The sequence below is a fragment of the Gymnoscopelus braueri genome (assembly GCF_963280865.1).
Source record: "Gymnoscopelus braueri genome assembly, chromosome: 9".
In the NCBI taxonomy this organism is placed as follows: Eukaryota; Metazoa; Chordata; class Actinopteri; order Myctophiformes; family Myctophidae; genus Gymnoscopelus; species Gymnoscopelus braueri.
In genome coordinates, this window is record NC_137610.1 from 18659521 (window position 1) to 18679482 (window position 19962).

The 19962-nt window shown below is 41.8% G+C and overlaps 1 protein-coding gene across 3 annotated transcripts in view; it reads right to left on the reverse strand.

The window, feature by feature from the left end:
- The window catches only part of ppfibp1b (PPFIA binding protein 1b), a 29029-nt gene that overhangs the window by 6605 nt on the left and 2462 nt on the right, over positions 1 to 19962 (reverse strand). The window contains exons 2-19 of one of the 3 annotated variants that reach the window (XM_080437044.1): positions 15182 to 15263; positions 14041 to 14246; positions 12081 to 12173; positions 11811 to 11924; positions 11032 to 11163; positions 9744 to 9836; positions 8477 to 8594; positions 8022 to 8066; positions 6759 to 6820; positions 6558 to 6642; positions 6257 to 6387; positions 5408 to 5526; positions 4739 to 4799; positions 3949 to 4135; positions 2933 to 2965; positions 2009 to 2150; positions 1304 to 1435; positions 377 to 527 (exon numbers count right to left, since the gene is read on the reverse strand). In XM_080437044.1, the coding sequence (XP_080293170.1) occupies positions 377 to 527; positions 1304 to 1435; positions 2009 to 2150; positions 2933 to 2965; positions 3949 to 4135; positions 4739 to 4799; positions 5408 to 5526; positions 6257 to 6387; positions 6558 to 6642; positions 6759 to 6820; positions 8022 to 8066; positions 8477 to 8594; positions 9744 to 9836; positions 11032 to 11163; positions 11811 to 11924; positions 12081 to 12173; positions 14041 to 14246; positions 15182 to 15245 (1968 nt within the window). In that variant the 5' untranslated portion in view covers positions 15246 to 15263. The remainder of the gene's footprint in view (positions 1 to 376; positions 528 to 1303; positions 1436 to 2008; positions 2151 to 2932; positions 2966 to 3948; positions 4136 to 4738; positions 4800 to 5407; positions 5527 to 6256; positions 6388 to 6557; positions 6643 to 6758; positions 6821 to 8021; positions 8067 to 8476; positions 8595 to 9743; positions 9837 to 11031; positions 11164 to 11810; positions 11925 to 12080; positions 12174 to 14040; positions 14247 to 15181; positions 15264 to 19962) is intronic. The other 2 variants (XM_080437046.1, XM_080437045.1) reach the window with 2 other exon arrangements.

The following is a 19962-nucleotide window of genomic DNA, read 5'->3' on the forward strand; positions in this document are numbered from 1 at the left end:
AAGAGAGATGTAAGAGGGGAAATATACGACAACCCGTATCAACACTTAAGCCCTTTATACTTTGTTATACAACAAATAGCAAAAATAGCCCATCTACAAGATGAGCTAGTGATGCATCAACTTGGAAATTCTGGGCGAACACTGATACCGATGTTAAAAAATCACAGTTTGGCTGATAGCCATTGGCAATAATGATGTTTCTTTTGTTTGTCTGTTTTGCTTTTGTTGTTATTCATTCCCTCTTTTTGTGCCAAATAAATCTTCCTTATAAAAAGTAACTGTTTAAAACACTTTCAGCCCTTCATCAAACTGTTTTTATGAGCACACATTCAAAAAGTTAATATGCCTTCTTTCGTATGAATGGTAGTTTTCGTACCCTCTCCAGGTCCTGTTGTGAGGCCTGTAGCAACGTCTGTCCAGAAGAGATCCAGATCCGGGCCATGTTCAGATACAGGCCAAGACCCTGCTCCTGTAGCCAGTCACACACCTGATCCTTAGACCACCGCGCAAATGGAGCATCCAGGTCACTAAGAAATACAAGGGAAACGTGAAAAGCAAGGGAGGAAAAAAGGAAGAAAGAAGAGCACGATGAAAACAAAGACAAAAAACAAATGAGTATTCTTGACCACAAGGTGAGTCAAAGCTTTCAAATGTTTTAAAGGCAGTCCTACACTTGGTTGACTGACACATATATACTATATTTAGCCTTCTGCTTTATAATTTAGACTCCTGAGGTGTTTGACATGTAGATAAACAAGCTTTATTCTTTTTCTTGCGTCTTTAATTTGCCAAAGCAAACCAGTCTGACATCTTCTTTGTTAGGTCTCTGAAATTATGTTGTAGTGCAGTGTTTCCCAAACATAGGCTCGTGGCCCATTTTGGGTTGTAAATAAATACAGGTATCCCATTATTAACTCTTTAACTGCCAGAGTAATAGTGTAATAGTGTTACGCTACTGCCAGCAAAAAATAGCAATTTTATCAACCTTAGTTGAGTTAACTCGTCCATGGCAGGCAATGAGTTAAGCCTTTACAACAAAACAAAACAAAAAGTCTTTCAAAAGATTTTCAGAAATGTAGTGTGTGTGATCTTTTTATCAGTTATTGTCACTATTTTTTTTAATATGGCTCAAGTGATTAATTCCTAATGTATTTTTGTATGTTTGAGTCCCAGGGAGACACCAAATTTCTCCTTTGGGTCTCATAGCTGAAGAAGTTTGGGAACCCCTGTTGTGCTGTGTACACAGCAGAGAGTGCACACATCACGCTGCTTCTCTTTATTCAAGGTGAATGCACACACTTACTTGTTGGCACCCTGGAGGTCACGGGACCAACCTAGCCTGGGGCCTGCTGTGGCTCGCACTCCTCCCCGCTTGAACTCGCCTTCTGATAGGTTGTCATCCAGGTTGAATGTGGTAGACTGACTTCTTTTCAGCCTGAATATGACACATTGAAGTCTCCAGTCAGAATAATACTAATCTCTCTAACAAAACTAATCTCATTCATATTGAACAAAAAAAATCGGTTTATTGGCCATGCAAGGAATTAAACTTGGTGCATTGCACTAAGAAAAAAAAGAGAAGTAAATATGACACACACACACACACACACACACACACACACACACACACACACACACACACACACACACACACACACACACACACACACACACACACACACACACACACACACACACACACACACACACACACACACACAGTAAAAGAGTAAAGTATGAAAGTAAAACATAGGAATATATGCAGAATATATTGGAGCGTCAGATAAAGTGTGAGCAATGTGAACAGGAAAGGAAGTGCAGACTATATTCTTTGAGATAAGTATCAGTATCAAATAATATTGCACATACTAGTAGATATTACTGAAAATGTTTTGCATCACGATTTTACATTTTCACTGACAGACACTCATCTGATAAGGACTTCTTATCTAACAATTCTTATAAAAAGGGATCATCCTTCGACAACAGCAGTCAAATAGATGCTTACTTTCCAAAGAGCTTCATAATGCCCTTGGATTTCTTCTTGCCCTCTGGGGTGGTTGGGAGTGTGTGGGTGCTGTCGCTGTTGGCCGACCTCTGAGGCATCCCGGCTAAGTCCAGGTGGTCAGTACCCGGTCGGTCCGTTTCGGCTGTACAAAACAAGCAGGGTATCATCAGACATCAACATCAATCAGCGAGCGCCAGTGTGGGAGACATGCAGCGATCGGAAGTGATGGGAGGTGTCACTCAGGGGGGCTGGAGCTGCGATCCTCAAAACACAGACCGGCGGGCACATGACAACTCAGGTCATGGGGATGGGGGGTGTCAGCTGCGATACGCTGCCCGATATGCATGCATAAGTGAAGAACATTGAGGGACTAGTGGCACACGTTAAGGCTGTAAATGAACGTTTGCAGTTTCATTTGAAATGAAAGAAAGTTGGAGTGCTGTTTAGTGTGAGACCGAAAGATTTTCTGCAGAGAGAGAGCCAAGAAACAAAAGATTCTTTAAAAAAAGAAAAGGGTTTCTTAAGACCCGATTGGGCAGCAATTTTACAGTTGGTAGTAATGACTGGGGACACGACAAAGTGCTTTGAGTGAAGACAGACAAAATAAATTACATAAGCAAACATGCAAGCGCAGACACACAAAGATAAACATACGACACGTTGTCTGTATGTTTCCCGGACCAACGGTGCTTGTTAAAAGCAATTTCACTTGGTAAAACTGCTTGTGACAAGGGGTGTGGTTGCTTTAGCTACTGCAGCTATACTGATTAGCCTAAATTATACACGGAAAAGGTTGTTGGTCGAATGAGCGCTTTAGGAAAGGATGTAGATGTACGTAAATTGTCTTGGTGATTTCAGTAGTCTCCTGATTTACGTCCAGAGAACAACTGCAACCCTAACATGCCCTGCGGTCCCATACTGTACCTAGCATAGGTGCACTTGCACTCCGGCTGCGGTCTTCACGTGTTACACAAAGCACACACGACACGGCCCAACACAGTAGGAACAAGATAGAGGGAAAAGATGATCAAATGGACAACAACTGGGACAGGGGGATTTAGAATGGAGCACACAATTCCACACAGAAAAAGCACACACATAGACGCAAGGCATACACCACTACAGGGCAGCTTCCATAATTAAACGGGGACCACAGTTTGTGTGGGCTGAAAATTACGGTCCTGGGACACATTATTTCATGGGTGTGGCTTGAGGAAACATAAAAAAAGATGTCTGTGAAAGAAGAGAAGTCTTGAAAATTAGAAAAAGGAAAAAAGCACATTCTCAAGGAAGCTACATATTTAATATTCATATAAAATAGAACATGTGAAATCTGAAGTAAATAATCTCAAACATAGACATTTTTGTCTCTTCAAGGTAAAATCCAAATAGTTTTTATTGCCAGGTATGTTTGCTCATGAAAGGAACGTTGATGCGTTACACTGAACACAACAGTATAGAAACATTTACGAATGATTTTCAACTATTTGCTCAATGTATGAGGATAAGCATAAAGAAGCTAAAAACCACACCCAGTGTGAAGTGGGCGGTGTGGTCATCACAGTGGTCATCACAGTGGTGGAAGCTCACTTTAAAAAAAAATCTTTTTTTTAAAGTGCATAGTCCTATTTATAGGTTATTGATTTCATCATGTGTCTCGCTAGCCAATCACAGTGCTGAATAGAGTCAGCCAATAGAGTCAGCCAATCACAGTACAGCTAGGGGTGTACTAATGCTAGGGGTGTACTAATTATGAGCCAATCACAGTACAGCGAAGGGTGTACTAATGAGGTGTCCCAACCCCACTTATAGGGGCGGCTACACCGCCCAAAAATTACACACAAAATGAAATAGAAAGCACAATGCAGCCACAATAAGTGTTAATATTGTCACTGCAAAGCTATCTAGTCTCTAAAACACACACAGACTGCTTTCCTTACCGAGGTTGGGGGTGCTGGCTGTCTTCTTGCCCCCTCGGATCTTGAAGAAGCCCTTCCCAAAGGATGAACGGGCCTTTCTTGTTCCAAAGGCATCATCGTCTGCAGGTGAGACTGAGGGTGGCAAGGTGGCAGAGGGACCCTTGGGTGGCTTATCACTGACCTTACTGATCTCTTCACTGGCATTGTTCTGAGAGAAAGGAAAAAAAATGCTCACAAATAGTACATATTTACAAACATGCAGCACTATGAATACAGGACAAAACAGTTAAAGATGCATGCTGTACAACTAGATGCCAACTATTCGGTCACGATATGCAAACTGAGGACACTAGCGTCACCTTCAGAGTGAAGGTAACAGTAGTTTTGAAGACAGTGGGGCCTAAGAACGAGATGAAAAGAATACCTACAGTTAAACGGAATGTTTTAGTAGAACTAAAGGACAGCTTGCTTTCATTACTGGTCAGGCTCACACAAATTAAACATTACATAATAGAACAGTTTTATGCCTGATTTATACTTGGTTGCGGCTCGTGTCATGCACCAAACACAGCCTATCTACAAGCTCACAACGCGTAGCACCATGACGTGTTGTGAGCTTGCAGATCTGCAATCTTCTAAAACAGGCCTTAGTTGCCAAGTTAATGAGTAACAGGTGGACACTTTCAGAATGGAAATACATTCAAGTATGATCTACATAGCAAATCTGAACTCGAGAGGATCCTTATGGGTCAATTTATACACTCAACATTAAATGTAAACTCAGGATTTTACTGTGTACAAAGTATTTTACCTTTTCACTGTTGATGCTATCCAAGTGGTCCTGGCTGCCAGCCTTGGTGGCGTCTGGGGTGCTGCAATGACAAAAGACCACCACTGAGCACAATGCACGCTTCAGTCAGGAGGACAATCTGTCAGTCTCCAAATTGCCTCTGGGAAAGTTGCGAGTGGGTGAGATCCAGAGCTACAGGATACGACACGCTCCTTCACACACACTCATTGTTGCATGTAACATAAAAAGGGGGCTCAGGGGACAATTCCTCACTCTCTGCACGGCTGCAGGGAACGGACAGGACAAGCGTTGGCTTGCAACATAGACAAGCTGCGAGCTACACTCAGTACAGTGCTTTATATATAAATAGAAGAATGAGAAGTCCCTCTGCCATCAGAGTTATAGATTTGTCATTAACCAGATTTGGGTAACTGTGTGCCTGATTTTAATACAAATGATATGTCGTGGTCAACTCACTGCAAAGGGCAATTCATCTTTGAGCAAAAGTCTGGGAGACGTAATCTCTACTTTTTGTCTTCATTAGATAGTATAGGCTACAGCGGAGAGTCAGGATAGATAAAGATCAGACGGAGAACAAAGGTGGGAAATGGCCTCTAGGGATGGTCTACATCCACATTTTTTTTTTATTTTGAAAGGTTATTTTTTGACTTTTAAAATGAAAAAGCGAACCTGTGTTCCAATGGATCTGCTGGAACCTGTTCCGATACCCCATCTGTATCAGAGCTGGACTTGGCAGAGGGGCTGGGAGTGGGCGATGGCATGTCAATCATTCCACTGAGGCTGTCCAACTGAACAAGGATCAGAGTGAAAAAACAGGAAGGACAGGAAGAGGACAGCCAATATATTATTAGCAACTCCAGAACGTTGCATCACATCTTGTCAACTGCTATACAGCGGCTTAGTGATAAATTACCCTAGGGGCACAATTAAACAGTAGTCAACACCTGAAGTCATAAAAGATGGACACGAGGCACCATTACATTAATTAGATAGAGATTCAGTTAACACATTTGCTTTAACACCTTTTTGCATACTCTGTTGATTTTACACCAGTACTTTCTCCAGAACGTAGCATAGCATGCAGTGCAATCTGACTATTAAAGAAATCGTTCCTCCTTGCAATCTGAAACAGTTTACTTGTAAACGTGAACAAGTCTCTTGCAAAGCTGGCAGTGTGAGAGCCAAGACAATCAATGATGTCACCAAATCACTATCTGGTTTGATTCCACTATCAATGACCAGGAGAGCTAACTTTATGGACATCATGTTGGAACACAGGGTGATTTTGCACAGATTCTTTTAACTTGAAAATTATTAGCACTGAAAAGAAAAAAAAACTCCAATTACAGTATGTGATAGATTTAGAACCACAGATTTTGTACTTGCCCCTGGCTATATTTGTGGACTGTTGATCCAATTTTGACCCACTGCTCTCCCGGCAGGGAGGGAGTTTTCTTCATCTATTGACAACTACATCTAAGTCTGATACTGTGGCATCATGTGCTACAAATGTGATACCTCATCTGGGCTCTTCTCTCTCACTTCCTCAACTTCAGGCTTTTCAGTCTCCGTGGTGACAGGGTTGATCATCAACATGGAGATGGGACTGTCACTGGGACTCTCATCACTCTCACCATCTTTGCCTTTCTCTGGAATGGAAAAAGAAAAGAAAACTCAACCATAGCGGAAATTTGAGGCAATGCTCAATGTGGGTCACTGACAGTTTAACTACACAAAAGAATCAGCCATTGATCCTTTGAATAAACAAAAGGAGCCTCTGCCTCGACTGAGCCAGTGACCAAAATCAAAGTAGTTTAACCTTTCTTTCCTTGCACAGACATCACCATCTCCTGGACCTTTTTGTAACGCAGCAGCGATTGTCTCAGCTCTTCGATCTTGCGATCCTGTGGATGAAGAGGCAAAGGGATGGTGGAGAGGTTGCTTGGGAGCAGAGCAGATTCAACGCTGATCGCTGAACTAAATGTGAATAAAGCGTGGAAACATAACCTGGGTCACTTACCTTCTCCTCATTGGCTACCATCAGCGATTCAACTGCCTTTTTCATTCTCTGCACTTCCACATCTAGTGAAGAGAAGACAAGCATTTCAGACACAGAACAAAACATTCCACAGTGTGAACTGTGTTTGTGCGGATCTGGAAACTCCCTGATGGAGTGAGCCTGAACACATATTGGTATATTATCCAATACATGTTTGCCATTTATGCCAGCTTCAGTCTCACACACACATTTAACTGGATAATGCTATGCTTGAGTGAGCAAGACTTGATGTGGTATTTTTTATTTAAGTAGAACATTTTCACTTTTCATCTTGCACAGCTCTTTAGAAAATCATTTAACAGTCAACATCCAACTGTGGCCTGAGGAACAACTGATTAGCTTTCAGTAGTGACCATTTAAAACATTAAATTGTTCAATTTGAGGTACAGTATGTTCCACACAAAGTTACATATTATCTTTCGTCTATTTTAGTCGAACTTTCTTCTATTTTCTACAACAAAAGTATATTTTTAAGACTGGGGTTTTCAACATAACATTCAGGTGGTATTTTTGGGTGCCCAGAGTGGCCAATTTTGTGCAACAAAGTCACGTGCAGTAAATGAAAATGCTCTACCATTTTGGAAAACCTAAAGTATGTTGCAGAGAGTACAGATGTTTTTTCATAGCTCTCACAATATGTTATTATATGGACAACATTGAGGGTTAGCCAGCATGGCACACACTGGGTGCTGATGTAAGGAGGGAACGTTCAGAGAAGTGAGAGGCAAGTATAAGGAGAGTTGTTCAGGGGTACAAGAGGTGATTATTGTGAGGGTGGGGTGCACAGCCTGCACGGGTGACAGGGAGGAGCAAGACAGTGTATGACACAGTAAAACCATTCATTCGCAATTTTCTGTTTGAAAAAACGAAAAGCAAACATTCCTTGTTGAAGTTTCAGGTTGGACACATTTTACATGACAAGAGTGTTCTGGTTGGATTCAGTCTCCTTAGTGCTGCCTAATAATGCCTAATTTATACTTTGTCACACAACAGCGACGCTTGCCAAAAATAACTGATTTTCATGACCAAGTATAAATTAGGCTTAACAGCGGCACTGTTTTTAACAGTGAGGTGGAGTGCTGGGCCTCCGTAGACAGTCAGTTATTAGCACTCCAATGGGTTATAATGGACAAGCAGGGGTTCAGGTGGCTCATGCCCAAACATGCAGACAGGGGAGAAATGATGAGGTGCAACAATAAACGCAGGCATTAAAACCGCCCTTACGTTTCTCTTTCAGCCTCTTTTTAAGAGTTTCATCTGGATGAGAGACTAAACAGGACAGAGGAGTTATGAAACAAAAAAACTGGTGGCAGGTTTCTGGAGGATTGCCCACCAGTCTGTTTTGATCATTAACACAAAAATATTCATTCACTATCTTTAACCACTTAAACCCTATGTACTTCATTGACATGAGCCCCCCATGGGTCTATCCTAGGCCCCATAACTGTTTCCTCTACACAAATAATTTTTGGCAAAAATCACCAATCTACAATCTCACAACACATTGTGTTGCGATGTGTTGTGAGCTTGTAGATCTGCCATTTTCGCCGTCCCAGAATAGGGACACCAGGGGTTCAAGTGGTTAAGTCTTTTAATTTACTTTCGTGAAAATACATTGAGTGCAAGTGCTGTTATTTTTTTCTTATTCCCTCAGGCAAAGACACCTCTGGTAAGCCCACCTCTCTCTGTGCCGTCTATACTGCTGGAGGTAAGGGCTTTGAAGCACGTCTCGTCCTGTAGTCTCCTCAACTCTCCGTCCCTGCCCTCCAGCTGCCTTCTCAGCATGGCCAGCTCCTCCTGTTAAACACAGGACACAGAAAGCATCAGGCCCGATGCAAGCAACCCCCAACCCCACTCCCACTCCCACACACACACTCAATCATTCACCACTACAAACAAACCACAACACAAACATTTGACGGATGCTGACGTGGCAGCGTGTGGTCTGGTCACACCTGCCCTGTTTGGGATGGGTGCGGGGCAGGGATGGGTCAGTGCTGATATCTGGGAGAGGGCTGACGTATCAACGAGTACAAGAGCCATTATGCAATACACAGTGCACGGTTAAGGGACCGGGATGCGATCAAGCATGGGGACAATCAAATTAAAACAAGTTTAAAAAGACAGATTTCTTATAAAACGAGAGAAAATAAATTCTTCATCCGTAGGACAAGTGAAACAAAAAGGAGATACAGCAAAACACACTGAACTGAACTCTTGCCAAAAGGGCGCAGAAAAACCCCAAATTAAAGCATACCTGTGGTTTGAAGGATGGAGCCCAAAGGAAGTGGCATTTTTTAGCACACTTGATCTTTTCTATTGACTCAACCCCAAAATAAAACATAGACTGATTTCATTTACATTTTTACAAAAGTGACATTTAATATTTCCTTCTAGGGGTGAAAAGGCAATGAAAAAAAAACAACAAAAAAAAACAGACACTGCACACCAGTTTTTAACATTCCTTTCAAAAAAAAAATGGGGACAAAAACAGGAGCCAAGGTGGAAAGACTAACAAAAAAAGAAAAGTAAGGCAAGCACAACAGGAACCCTGGGGGAAGCCAACCTTCATAGCTTGGAGTTTGTGCTCCTTCCTCTGTTTCTCATACTGCATCTGGCCCATTTTGATTTTCAGGCTAGAAAGCTTAGCCATTACAGACTAGCAGTAGAGAGATCAACCAGAGAAGAGAGAGAAAATAGAGATGTGACAAGTGATGGTTACGAGACGACGATGAGAAAGAGGGAAACCTGAGACTCAAGTCAAAGAGAAAAAAAGAAAATAGAAAAACAGACCACATTCCTGAACCATTTCAGGATAACAAAAAGGAAATTAGAACTGACTTGAAAGTAACAATTAATACTTTCTTCATTATGACTATGGTGATTTTATTTAGAGAGCACTGCATGAAATCTGGTAACATGATGAACCACTGTATGACAACTCACCTTTGTAGATTTGAGTTTCTTTTCATACTGTAATCTTTCACTGTCCATCTCTGTCAGTCTGTACCGTAGTTCATTAATTTCAAGAATCAGGTCCTGAAAGCAGACAGACTGTATCACAGAGAGACACTGGGACGACAAAATGCAGCACAGAAATTTGTCTTAAAATACACCAGAAAGATAGCAGCTGAAATATAGCCACATTAGCCAGCCTACACATATTCAGTAAAAACGCTACACATCAGCATGGATGATTTAATCAATAGCAGTTCTCATCAGTCTCCATCTACACTTTTTTTCAAAAAAGTTATTCAAACAGGCCAGAGAGGGCATGGGTGAACTCCTAGGATTATCCGAGGACTAAATACAACCTTACAGCTAGAGGAGCATGGATATAAAATCAGTATTATTTGCTTGTAAATTAAGCAAACCCGAGGCAACCTATACTGCACATGTTGAGTTATGCAGAGGATCTGAAAGCTACTCTATAAAAAGTAATTTCCATAACCTTCAAGAACATTATAACTACAAATCCATGACTGATAAACTAAGAACCACATCGTAGCTTTGAAAAACAATAGCAGTGACTTAAAAACAGTATTATGGTGTCCTCTGGTAGGACCGCTTTCCTCGGACACGAGAATTCCCGAAGCAGCTGTACAGATCAGATGAGATGAAGGGAAGCTGCTGGTGGATGGGGGGTGGAGGGATGTGGAGGGAGCGTTCAGCGTGCCCTGAGGCACGGACAGCAGCCCGTTGTTCCAGGGGACTGGGACACACGGCTGCGCTGCTACAACAACAATGATGTGTTTGAAAGCTGCCCAAGTGCTCTGCACGCTTCATCTGGCTCAGGAAATCTCTACACAAGAGATTGACATCTCTTTTTTACAGTTCTCTTTTATTTTTTGCATGGAAACTATTCAAACTCGCCATAGTTAATTTAAGCAAAAGATGCAATCTCATAATATCAAAAACAAACAAGCCAGTGGATTTTATGCACCACAGCTGTTCATCACATCCTGCAAAACAAACAGTGAAGTCATACACACACACTAGCTATCCCACTAGAGGCTGACATTTCCTTGAAATCCTACAATCACTTTTCTCATTCAACACACAGCTGCTTTGAAACACATGATGGCACAAGGCTTCCCTCCTCCACACAGGTGCACGGCCAAAATAATGTGTTTTGGTGTGTGTGTGTGTGGGGGGAGGGGACTGTGTGTTTAGCAAGACAACGGGGGAAACCTAAAGAGACAATGAAAATTCCTGAGGATTTAGCACAGCATACCTCACTGTCCCTGAACCTGTCATCAAAGTCCACTCTGTCCGTCTCTATGGTATTGAGCTTCAGCTTCAGGTTGGACACTTCAGAGATCAGCTCCATCTTCTGGGTCTCTAAAGCTGACCTGCATAACAGTTCCTGCAGTGGTACAGACAATGTACAGCGTTTCAAAAACACACACCTAGTACTCAAAGGACCATACCGGTGGTCTGACATGTTTAGCTCAATCAATTACGACTCACTACTTGACATTACTGTCGACTATTTTACCAAACATAGTGCAGTTCAACTTGTAGAGACTTCAAACATGCTTGAGGTAGTGATCCAACACACAAAATGTTACTGTGCCATTATGTTTTGTTAAAGTTAACACAGTAAGATTGATTTGAAAAGTCTGAAAAGAATGGTTTGTGAATTAAATTTATATGCACATAACGTCTTAACTACGCAATGATATTTGGCTATTATTCAGGTAAGTTTGGGAACATTTTAATAATATATATTAAAAAAATACAAATAAGTGAAACCTAAGAACAAAGCCATTAGCAGAAAAATATGTATGCACGATATTTGTCTGAAGCTGTCAATAGAAAATAATGTATTGACACTTTGACAGTGGTATAGACGCATTATACTAACACATGCTAGCAAGTTAGCAAGGTCAATAAGAAGTGAACACGTTTTCTTGTCCCAAAGTTGTTTCTTGTCGATTGAATATGACCATACATAGTAAACTCCTGAGTGTAAAATGAACACTCAGGATTTGACAGTGTACAGTACATTACCTGTTGCAGCATCTCCTCAGTGGCATTGAGTTTCTCCCTGTGCTCCTCCAGACACATGTCCAGGTCCCTGATCTTCTCCCCCTGAGCATCCACCTGGTCTGTAAGGACGCTCACCTGCATAGCACCAAAACCTCATTATTATCTTTTCACACACGTTAAATGTAGTTTTTATGTATAGTAAAATGAGGTGCTTGTTTTTTAAGTCTTTCACAGTGGTAGTGAAGTCTCAAAGACAAATAGGGGACTGCTGAAGAATCACGCTACGGGTACCTGAAGCACCAGTGATTCTTTATCACTCTCTAGTCGGGAGAGTCTTTCCTGGTAGTGGTGGTCTCCACCGCTCAGCGAGAGGTGCCCGTTGGACTACAGGGGAAAAAGAGAATATTTAAAGAATGTTAAACAATATTGGTCCGCAGTCTGCTTGGATGGGGTATGGCATGATGGGTGGAAGGGTCACTAGTGGCAAAGGATCCAAACTGCATGTTTCAGTCAATAATAATTCCTGAGGGATCTCCAGAAATCAGTCAATTCCTTAACGTTTCACTGAAGAGGAAGAAGCCTTATAGTAATCCTACATGAAAGCCTTCCCATGATGGTATGACTGATTTATTCTCCACCAGCAGCACCGTACATGGCTGAAAAGGCTTCCAGAGTGCTGTGCACATTACACATAAACTCTGGCATTTGCCTGGCAGTCAGCCCATTGTTCTCCCAGACAGCATGCTGGTTCCCAGGACATGAGTGTGTTTCTCAGAGCACCCTTGCAGTGACATTGACAACACCTGCAATTCGTCTCTCATTCCCAGGCCGCTGAGAATACCAGTGATGTTTTTGCTTAGCAAACAAAATGGTTGCCCACTCGGAAGTAATATTTGGCACTGCCCTTCTTCTGCACTTGTTGGGTTGCAATGTGGTATTGTGAGTGGGCTAAATTGAGAAGCAAGCCAGATGTGCTAAAGCTTGTTTGCATTCCGAGCACATTCTCCCCTATCATCACAGAGAAACTTATTTCACCAAACGCTCTTGTCTGCTTGCAAAACTGTACTGCAATCCAACAGTGGGACAGTATCTTTTCTGCACTAATAGACAATCCTGCAGTCTGACACAAGCCATATTTGAGAAATCTCATCATAACACTGGTAAACACCTTTAATCCTCATGTTGTCGCTAACTATTTCCAGAATTCTAAGCAAGGATATCGTGAGTCATGCAAGGATGGCAAGCAAAGTCTTAGTCCTAACTGGTCATAAGAGTGACAACAATTTTGCCATCAGGGACCGTAGTCTTTGAAATCAAGCAAACCAGCAAAATCAATATGATCTGATAAATCTCTATATAAAAAAAATAATATATATTTTTGGGGCATTTCCCAGCCTTTATTTGATAGCAAAAGTGGACAGACACAGGAAATGGCCAGAGAGAGAGATGAGGAAGGACATGCAGCAAAGGGCCTCAGGTCGAATTTGAACCCGGGCCAGCTGCGCAAGGACTGAGCCTTAATGGTATGTGCTCTACCAGGTGAACCACCGGGAGCAATTTCTTTAAAAAAAAGTTTTTAAACTGATTTTATGTGATCTTTCTGTCTTTCATCCTATTTCTTTTTCCAGTTTACATTTTGTAATTCTCAAATGTTAACATGCTTAAAATAAGTGCTGTAGAATATTATTTACATTTGTATAGTTATCATTATATATTATTAATACCCTTGTAAATGTCATGGATAAGTGTTCACATCTCATTCACTACATATGCCGTTTCACAGGTTCCAACAGGGGAAGTTGTTACCAAATAAAGGGAAATCCACCACATGCAAAGTGATTCTACATTTAGAGAGCAAACAAGTCCTCTAAATCCCCACGCAACAACACAAGCACCCTATATTTACACATTACACAGAGGAAAACAACAGTAATGTGACAAATTAACAATACTCTGACGCTGAAACTTTATCAAAAAGGAAAAGGCAGCTAAAACTATACACTAAATTAACAGAGAACATCATAACAATAAATAGAATTCCTCCCAGACACATTATTCATATATCCTTTGGCTGATATTGTTAACACAAGATCAACCAGCTACCGCTATCAGATCTGTTCAATTTCATTTGCAGTCTGTTGTCTTGCTTGATCTCATCCCAATGTTATATTATGACATGCATGTGTTTTTCTTATTGTTTTCTGTGAGTTGTCACTGCTGTTGTATCAGTGTGAGTGTTTGTTTTTCTCACCAGGTGGCCCTGCAGCCATTCAACCAGGCTATCAGCAGTGGAGTCTGGGATTTGGCAACGCAGACCTTCTCTCTCATCTGTGTCCATCACCTCCAGAACACTCCTCAGGTCCTCTAGAAGGTGAAGTGCCCGCAGGCTCCCCATGAAGGGAGAGGTGGGCGACTGGCAGTCAAACAGACCATTGGAGTAGTCCAGAGCCTTGGAACCTGACAGTAAGAAGGACAACAGGTGGAGGGTGAGGCACAGGAATGAGAGTGAGACAGGTAGGTAGGTATACAGGTACCACATCTGCCTACAGTGGATTGATCCACTTCATCATACAGTAACATCACAACACACTGTGAGCTTTTAGATTGTCATACGACAATGTGCACACTGTGGTACAGCTAAAAAAAAGAACGCTAGCTGGTGTGTTGGCTTCATGTCCATATTCACACGGAAGCCATTTTGCCCTTACATCATACTCTGGGGCTTGGGAAACCCCCTCAGAATAACGGTAAATTAACCACTTAAACCCTATATACTTTGTGTTTTTTTTTATTCAGATAGTGTTACAGTATGAGAGAGACAGCGAGATGGGGAAAGGACATGCCTCAGGTCGTATTCGAACCCGGGCCGGTTGCCTAAGGACTGAGCCTTAATAGTATGCACCCCCGGCCCTATATACTTTGTTGACTGGTGTCCCCAAGTATATAATAGGCTCCCAACGTTTTTCCTCTATACCAATTCTCTACGCTGAAAATAGCAGATTTACAAGCTGACGTTGTGAGCACAACACAAGTGAATAATCCTACAAATTTAACACAGCGCTTTGAATAGGAGTCAGTTGGCCACATGGCCACAAGCCACAGAGCCTAAATGAGGACAGAGTAAATGCTAAAGCCTATCCAAACGTGGACCTCGGGACATCATGTCATCTGACGGCTGATTAAAATGTCAGGTCTGTGATAGACAGTCACAGACAAATACCATTACCCTGGGTCCAGTTGATGCAGACTCTAGTGCTTGCTTCAACACAATCTTATTTACAGGCTTTTAGATAGACAATCTGCACAGTAACATCCTCAGTGTTAAGTTATCAATTTGTAGTGTTAAGTTATCCAATCAAATGATCCATTTGGTTATATTTTGAAACCTTTACCTGCTATAATGCCATCCATCTGCTCCAGGGCAGCTGCCAACATGTCACTGGCATCGGACATCATCTTGAATCACTGAGTCACCTGGGATGGCAGAGGGCAAAGAAAGAAATGAATCACAAGACTGAATTTTTGCTGTATAAATATTTATTTTATATGCTTCTCAAACTCAAGTTCGGTACAACTTGTCCCTAACATGATGATAGGGCTCCACAATGATTAATTTAATAGGTCAAGGAGCAGTGTGCAAATAGAATAAAGACAGCCTCTAGTTCATGGAGGTGCTTATGGGTGATGTGTAACATAATTATGTCAAGAGTCAACACAAGACCTTGGCAAATGTTGGGAGAGTAATTTTTATAATATACTGTATCCCATCACTTTGCCTCTCATCTGCATTAGTCTGTTAGAACTCCAATGCAGGGCTACACTATGCTGAGGCAAAGACACTGGGAATTAAACATTTGAATTTATAAAAAGCTCACCGTTGATTTTGTGTTTCCTATTTAATTGACTAAACATGCACAAATCCTGCCACCTGTATTTTGCTATATTTGTTGTTGTGGGTATACTAGTATCAAGGGCAAGGCCCAAAGAAGAACCAAAGACAGAAAACAAGGTCATGCTACAAAAAGGAAATAACACCAAGATTGTTATGACTTCAAACCGTGACAGCCCGGTGCACTGATAATCAAAGTTTAGACTGCTGAAGAATGAATCACTAGGGATGGTCTGACTGTCTCATATAGCTTAGGTATCAGGAATGGTCTGACTGTAGTATGTCTCATTTAGCCAAGGTATCAGGAATGTGAGTAGTGGACCGACATTCCTTAATATGCTTTCTTCACGGTGACACAGGAACACCCTTGCATAATCAGATTAAGCACTGTGCTAAAGAATAACTCTTAAAATACTACCCAGAGAAGCAGAAATTCATTTCGGCTGAGTGCAGCTTTTGACAAATAAGTGGACAGTATTGTTACTGATACGCCTGTCATTTCAAAAGGCTCTCCACCCAAGAATTAGGCCACTTCTGCAAAGCATTAGTAGTCGTTTGTGCCTAAGAACAGGGTCAAGTCAGATAGCATCCTTGGACTCGTATTGCTATTGATTGTAAAACTAGGTGAAATGGATATTGTAACTGCAAGCAACATATGCAAAGTGGCATCAAAAACTGCTCATGTTTTTATTTTAACTGCATGCCCATTCATATTTTTTGCCGTAGTCTCAGTGTATGGAATTAAAAATCAATGTGCTCAAAAAAACAATATAGCAAAAGAGTTGAACCATTCAAGACACCATCACATTTAAAATCTGGTTATGAGATCTGACAACGACAACACATTGGCCAAGACCCAGTTTGTGCTCAGACATTCTCTGGTGTCCTCTTTCAGACTTGGATCATTGGACAACACATTTTGGAATATCAATTAGGCCATTTACCTCAAGTATTGGCACAATGTTGGCTAACAGCGGACAGGACACTGCATGCTCTGTTGGGAGTTGAGTGAAGATCCATTTTAGTGGCCCAACTCTGGACATCAGCCCAAACAACACAGCAATGCCTTTCTCTAAGAGTCTAATCAAAAGACTGTGTTGTATATTCATAGTAAGCGCAAATGTGCCCGCCCGCAAGCACACACACACACACACACAGTGTGGTAGACTTCTTTTCAGCCTGAATATGACACATTGAAGTCTCCAGTCAGAAGAAAACTAATCTCTCTACCATTCATATTGAAGTTGCCTGGTAAGAATTTACTCACTCGCTCATATTGCTAGCTGAATGACAAACAAAATAAAAACCTGTTTATTGGCCATGCAAGGAATTTAACAAATAAAATAAAATAAAAATATATGACACACACACACACACACACACACACACACACACACACACACACACACACACACACACACACACACACACACACACACACACACACACACACACACACACACACACACACACACACACACACACACACACACACACACACACACACACACACACCTCTAATCAGCTACCTCACATCCTGGGAGGGTGCAACACTGGAACATGCAACAGAACATGGCATCATTTTCAAATCTTTATGGAAACCAAACCACCCACCCACCTAGCACTGTCATTTCAGCATTCCTGTGGTCAGACCCTCCATTATTTGGAAAGTAAGCATCCATGAAAACATCAGGATTTTCACAGCTCACAGCAGGATGCAACAAGATGAGGCCCAGTGTGCACAGTTGTTCCATGGTAAAGGCACACAAATTCAGATAGCCAATGGAAACAAGCTGCTCAAAGCTATCCACTGAGCTCCGACTGGCATTTTCAAAGAAGCGTACAAACTTACAGTGCCTAGCTAGCTACCTAAGAAGATAAGACACATCTCAAACATGTTTCATTAGGAGATATATGCCCATACTGTATATAAGCAAATCTGAAGATCCAGTTAACTTAGCCAGAACCACCGATCCGACAGCTATGCCCATATACTGCCCATATACGGTACGGGTATATGGGCATAAATTGACATCAGGGATCTCCATATGGGCATAAAAGGGACACATACATACAAGGCAGGTACTCTGACAATGTGTGCAACAGGTATAGGTATTATTTATGTGAAATTAGTTTACAGGGACAATTGTTGTTTGGTTAATTTAAACACCAGTATTTTCAGGACACAATTTTTCGGCATTATCTATGACTCAGGTGCTACTAAGCAGTTGGTACTTGTAATAGTAAATTCAGGTTCTCACTAATATAGTATATATCCCTATAATAACTACTACTACTACTACTACTATATCCCTATATACTATATATATATATATCCCTATACCTGTTGTACCCACTGTCAGAGTACCCGTCTGTCCGTCCGTCCGATATGTGTGGGGAACACACACTCACATTTATGGATGAACTTAGGCAGATGCCCGTTGAGAATGCATTCCCCTTTCAATTACGCAATACCGGTTGTACCCGCTTAGGGATGCAAATGGTCGATTAATTCATTAATCGATAGTTGATTCACTTTATCGATTGAGCATCGATTAAGTGCGATTCTCCTGAGAAGTATACCCAAGGGCAAGGCTTATATTATATATACTGTATACAGGTATATGCATTATGCATATAACAGGCAGGTATCACAGTCACAGACAGTGTTTGGATCACGATCACACTAGAAGGAAAGCCTGCAAGCCAAGGCCTGCCTTAAAGTCCTGATTCAGCACAACTCTCAGACAGATAGTCAAGTCAAATAGGGGTAAGGTTAACACATGGCATTGAGCAAACACACTTCAAACAGATACGTGCCCTGACCAGATGTTGCCTCTCAGAAACCTGCTATCCACTTGTCCACTCAGCAGCACCGACAAAGTGTAGAAACTGTGTCAGAACACTTGATGGCTATAATTGTATTACTATCTGATTGTTTGCCATGGTTAATGTACCACGGGTCAGTTACTGTACACCATATGAATGGTAGTACAGCAACATGCATTTTACATCACGCGCCTAGTCTACAATACATTTCTAATGCTATGTTTACATGTCTCTAACCTTGCCATGCCTCAATGGTATGTTAGTAACTTGTGAATAAACAACAGACAAAAGACCCAGCTAAGTGAGCTCCCTTTGCCCTGCTAACAACACACATACTTGTATGTGTATCATGCAAAGCTGCCGCAGTAAAGTTCCCTCAATGTAAAAGAAAACATCTGCCAGGACCTGACTGAGAGGACATCTATTTTCCACATTAATTTGTTTGGTAACATGGATATCAACAACAGGAGAGTTGGCCTGGCAGGCCTGTTTTGTACCAGCGGCAGGTACAAGCTGCAATCACAGAGGAAATCTCAACAGGAGAACTCAAGCAGGCATCATTCTCATTGTGTCTCTTTCTATACGCACCACTTACAGCAGCCATAAGAGAGAGGGTCATTGTTCAATCTGCCAGGGTATTTCAATAGAGGATCATGTGAAGAGAGAAAAAAAGAATGGCTAGAGAGAATGCATTGCCACACTACAGAAAATGCCATTTGAATAAACACCTGCCCGGATACTCTTTTAAACCCCCCCCCCCCCCACAGCACAACAAAACCAAATCCTCATTCAAAAACAGGCTTGCCCTTTAGAGAAAGCAGGCGTAAAACTCACAGAGGCATGCAGAGAGTGGTGAGGGCGATGGGGAAGAGCAGAACTCCCTAATGGCTTTGCAAATCCATCAGTTGTAAACCCTTCAGGCAGGGGGGGAGCAATGAAACCCATCCTGACCGGTCTCCAGCTTAAGACTGCTGGACTACTCCCGGGCCGGCATACAAACTCTTGTTCCTCCCTCTGCCCATAACTGACTGATAAAAAACCCTGCTCTGGCACACGAAGGAAAAAAAAAAGAAAAGTGGCTTCGGGGCCACTTGTCTCTGAAGAAAAGAAGCATTTATGGCAGCCATGCAACTACGCTGTTTCCAAGGGCTTGGAGAACCGCACTGAGAGACGGGTTCCATTGGCAGTAAAAAGCTCTGGGAGTGAGGAATTTACAATGCTGGGCTGGCACAAACCCTAGTTTGCACTACTGTCTTCCACTAAAGAAGACAGTAATAGTGTTAATCGAGGCGACATGAAAATGAATCTAGCTCCTGAATACTTTCTGTGAACGAAAGCAAGTCAAGGGGCTGGAATCCGTGTCTAACCACATAATGACATTCTGTTGCTCATAATTCCATGTTTTGAGCCATCTAACGTCTTGACTAAATAATCCTTACTTTCATGCATCGTTTC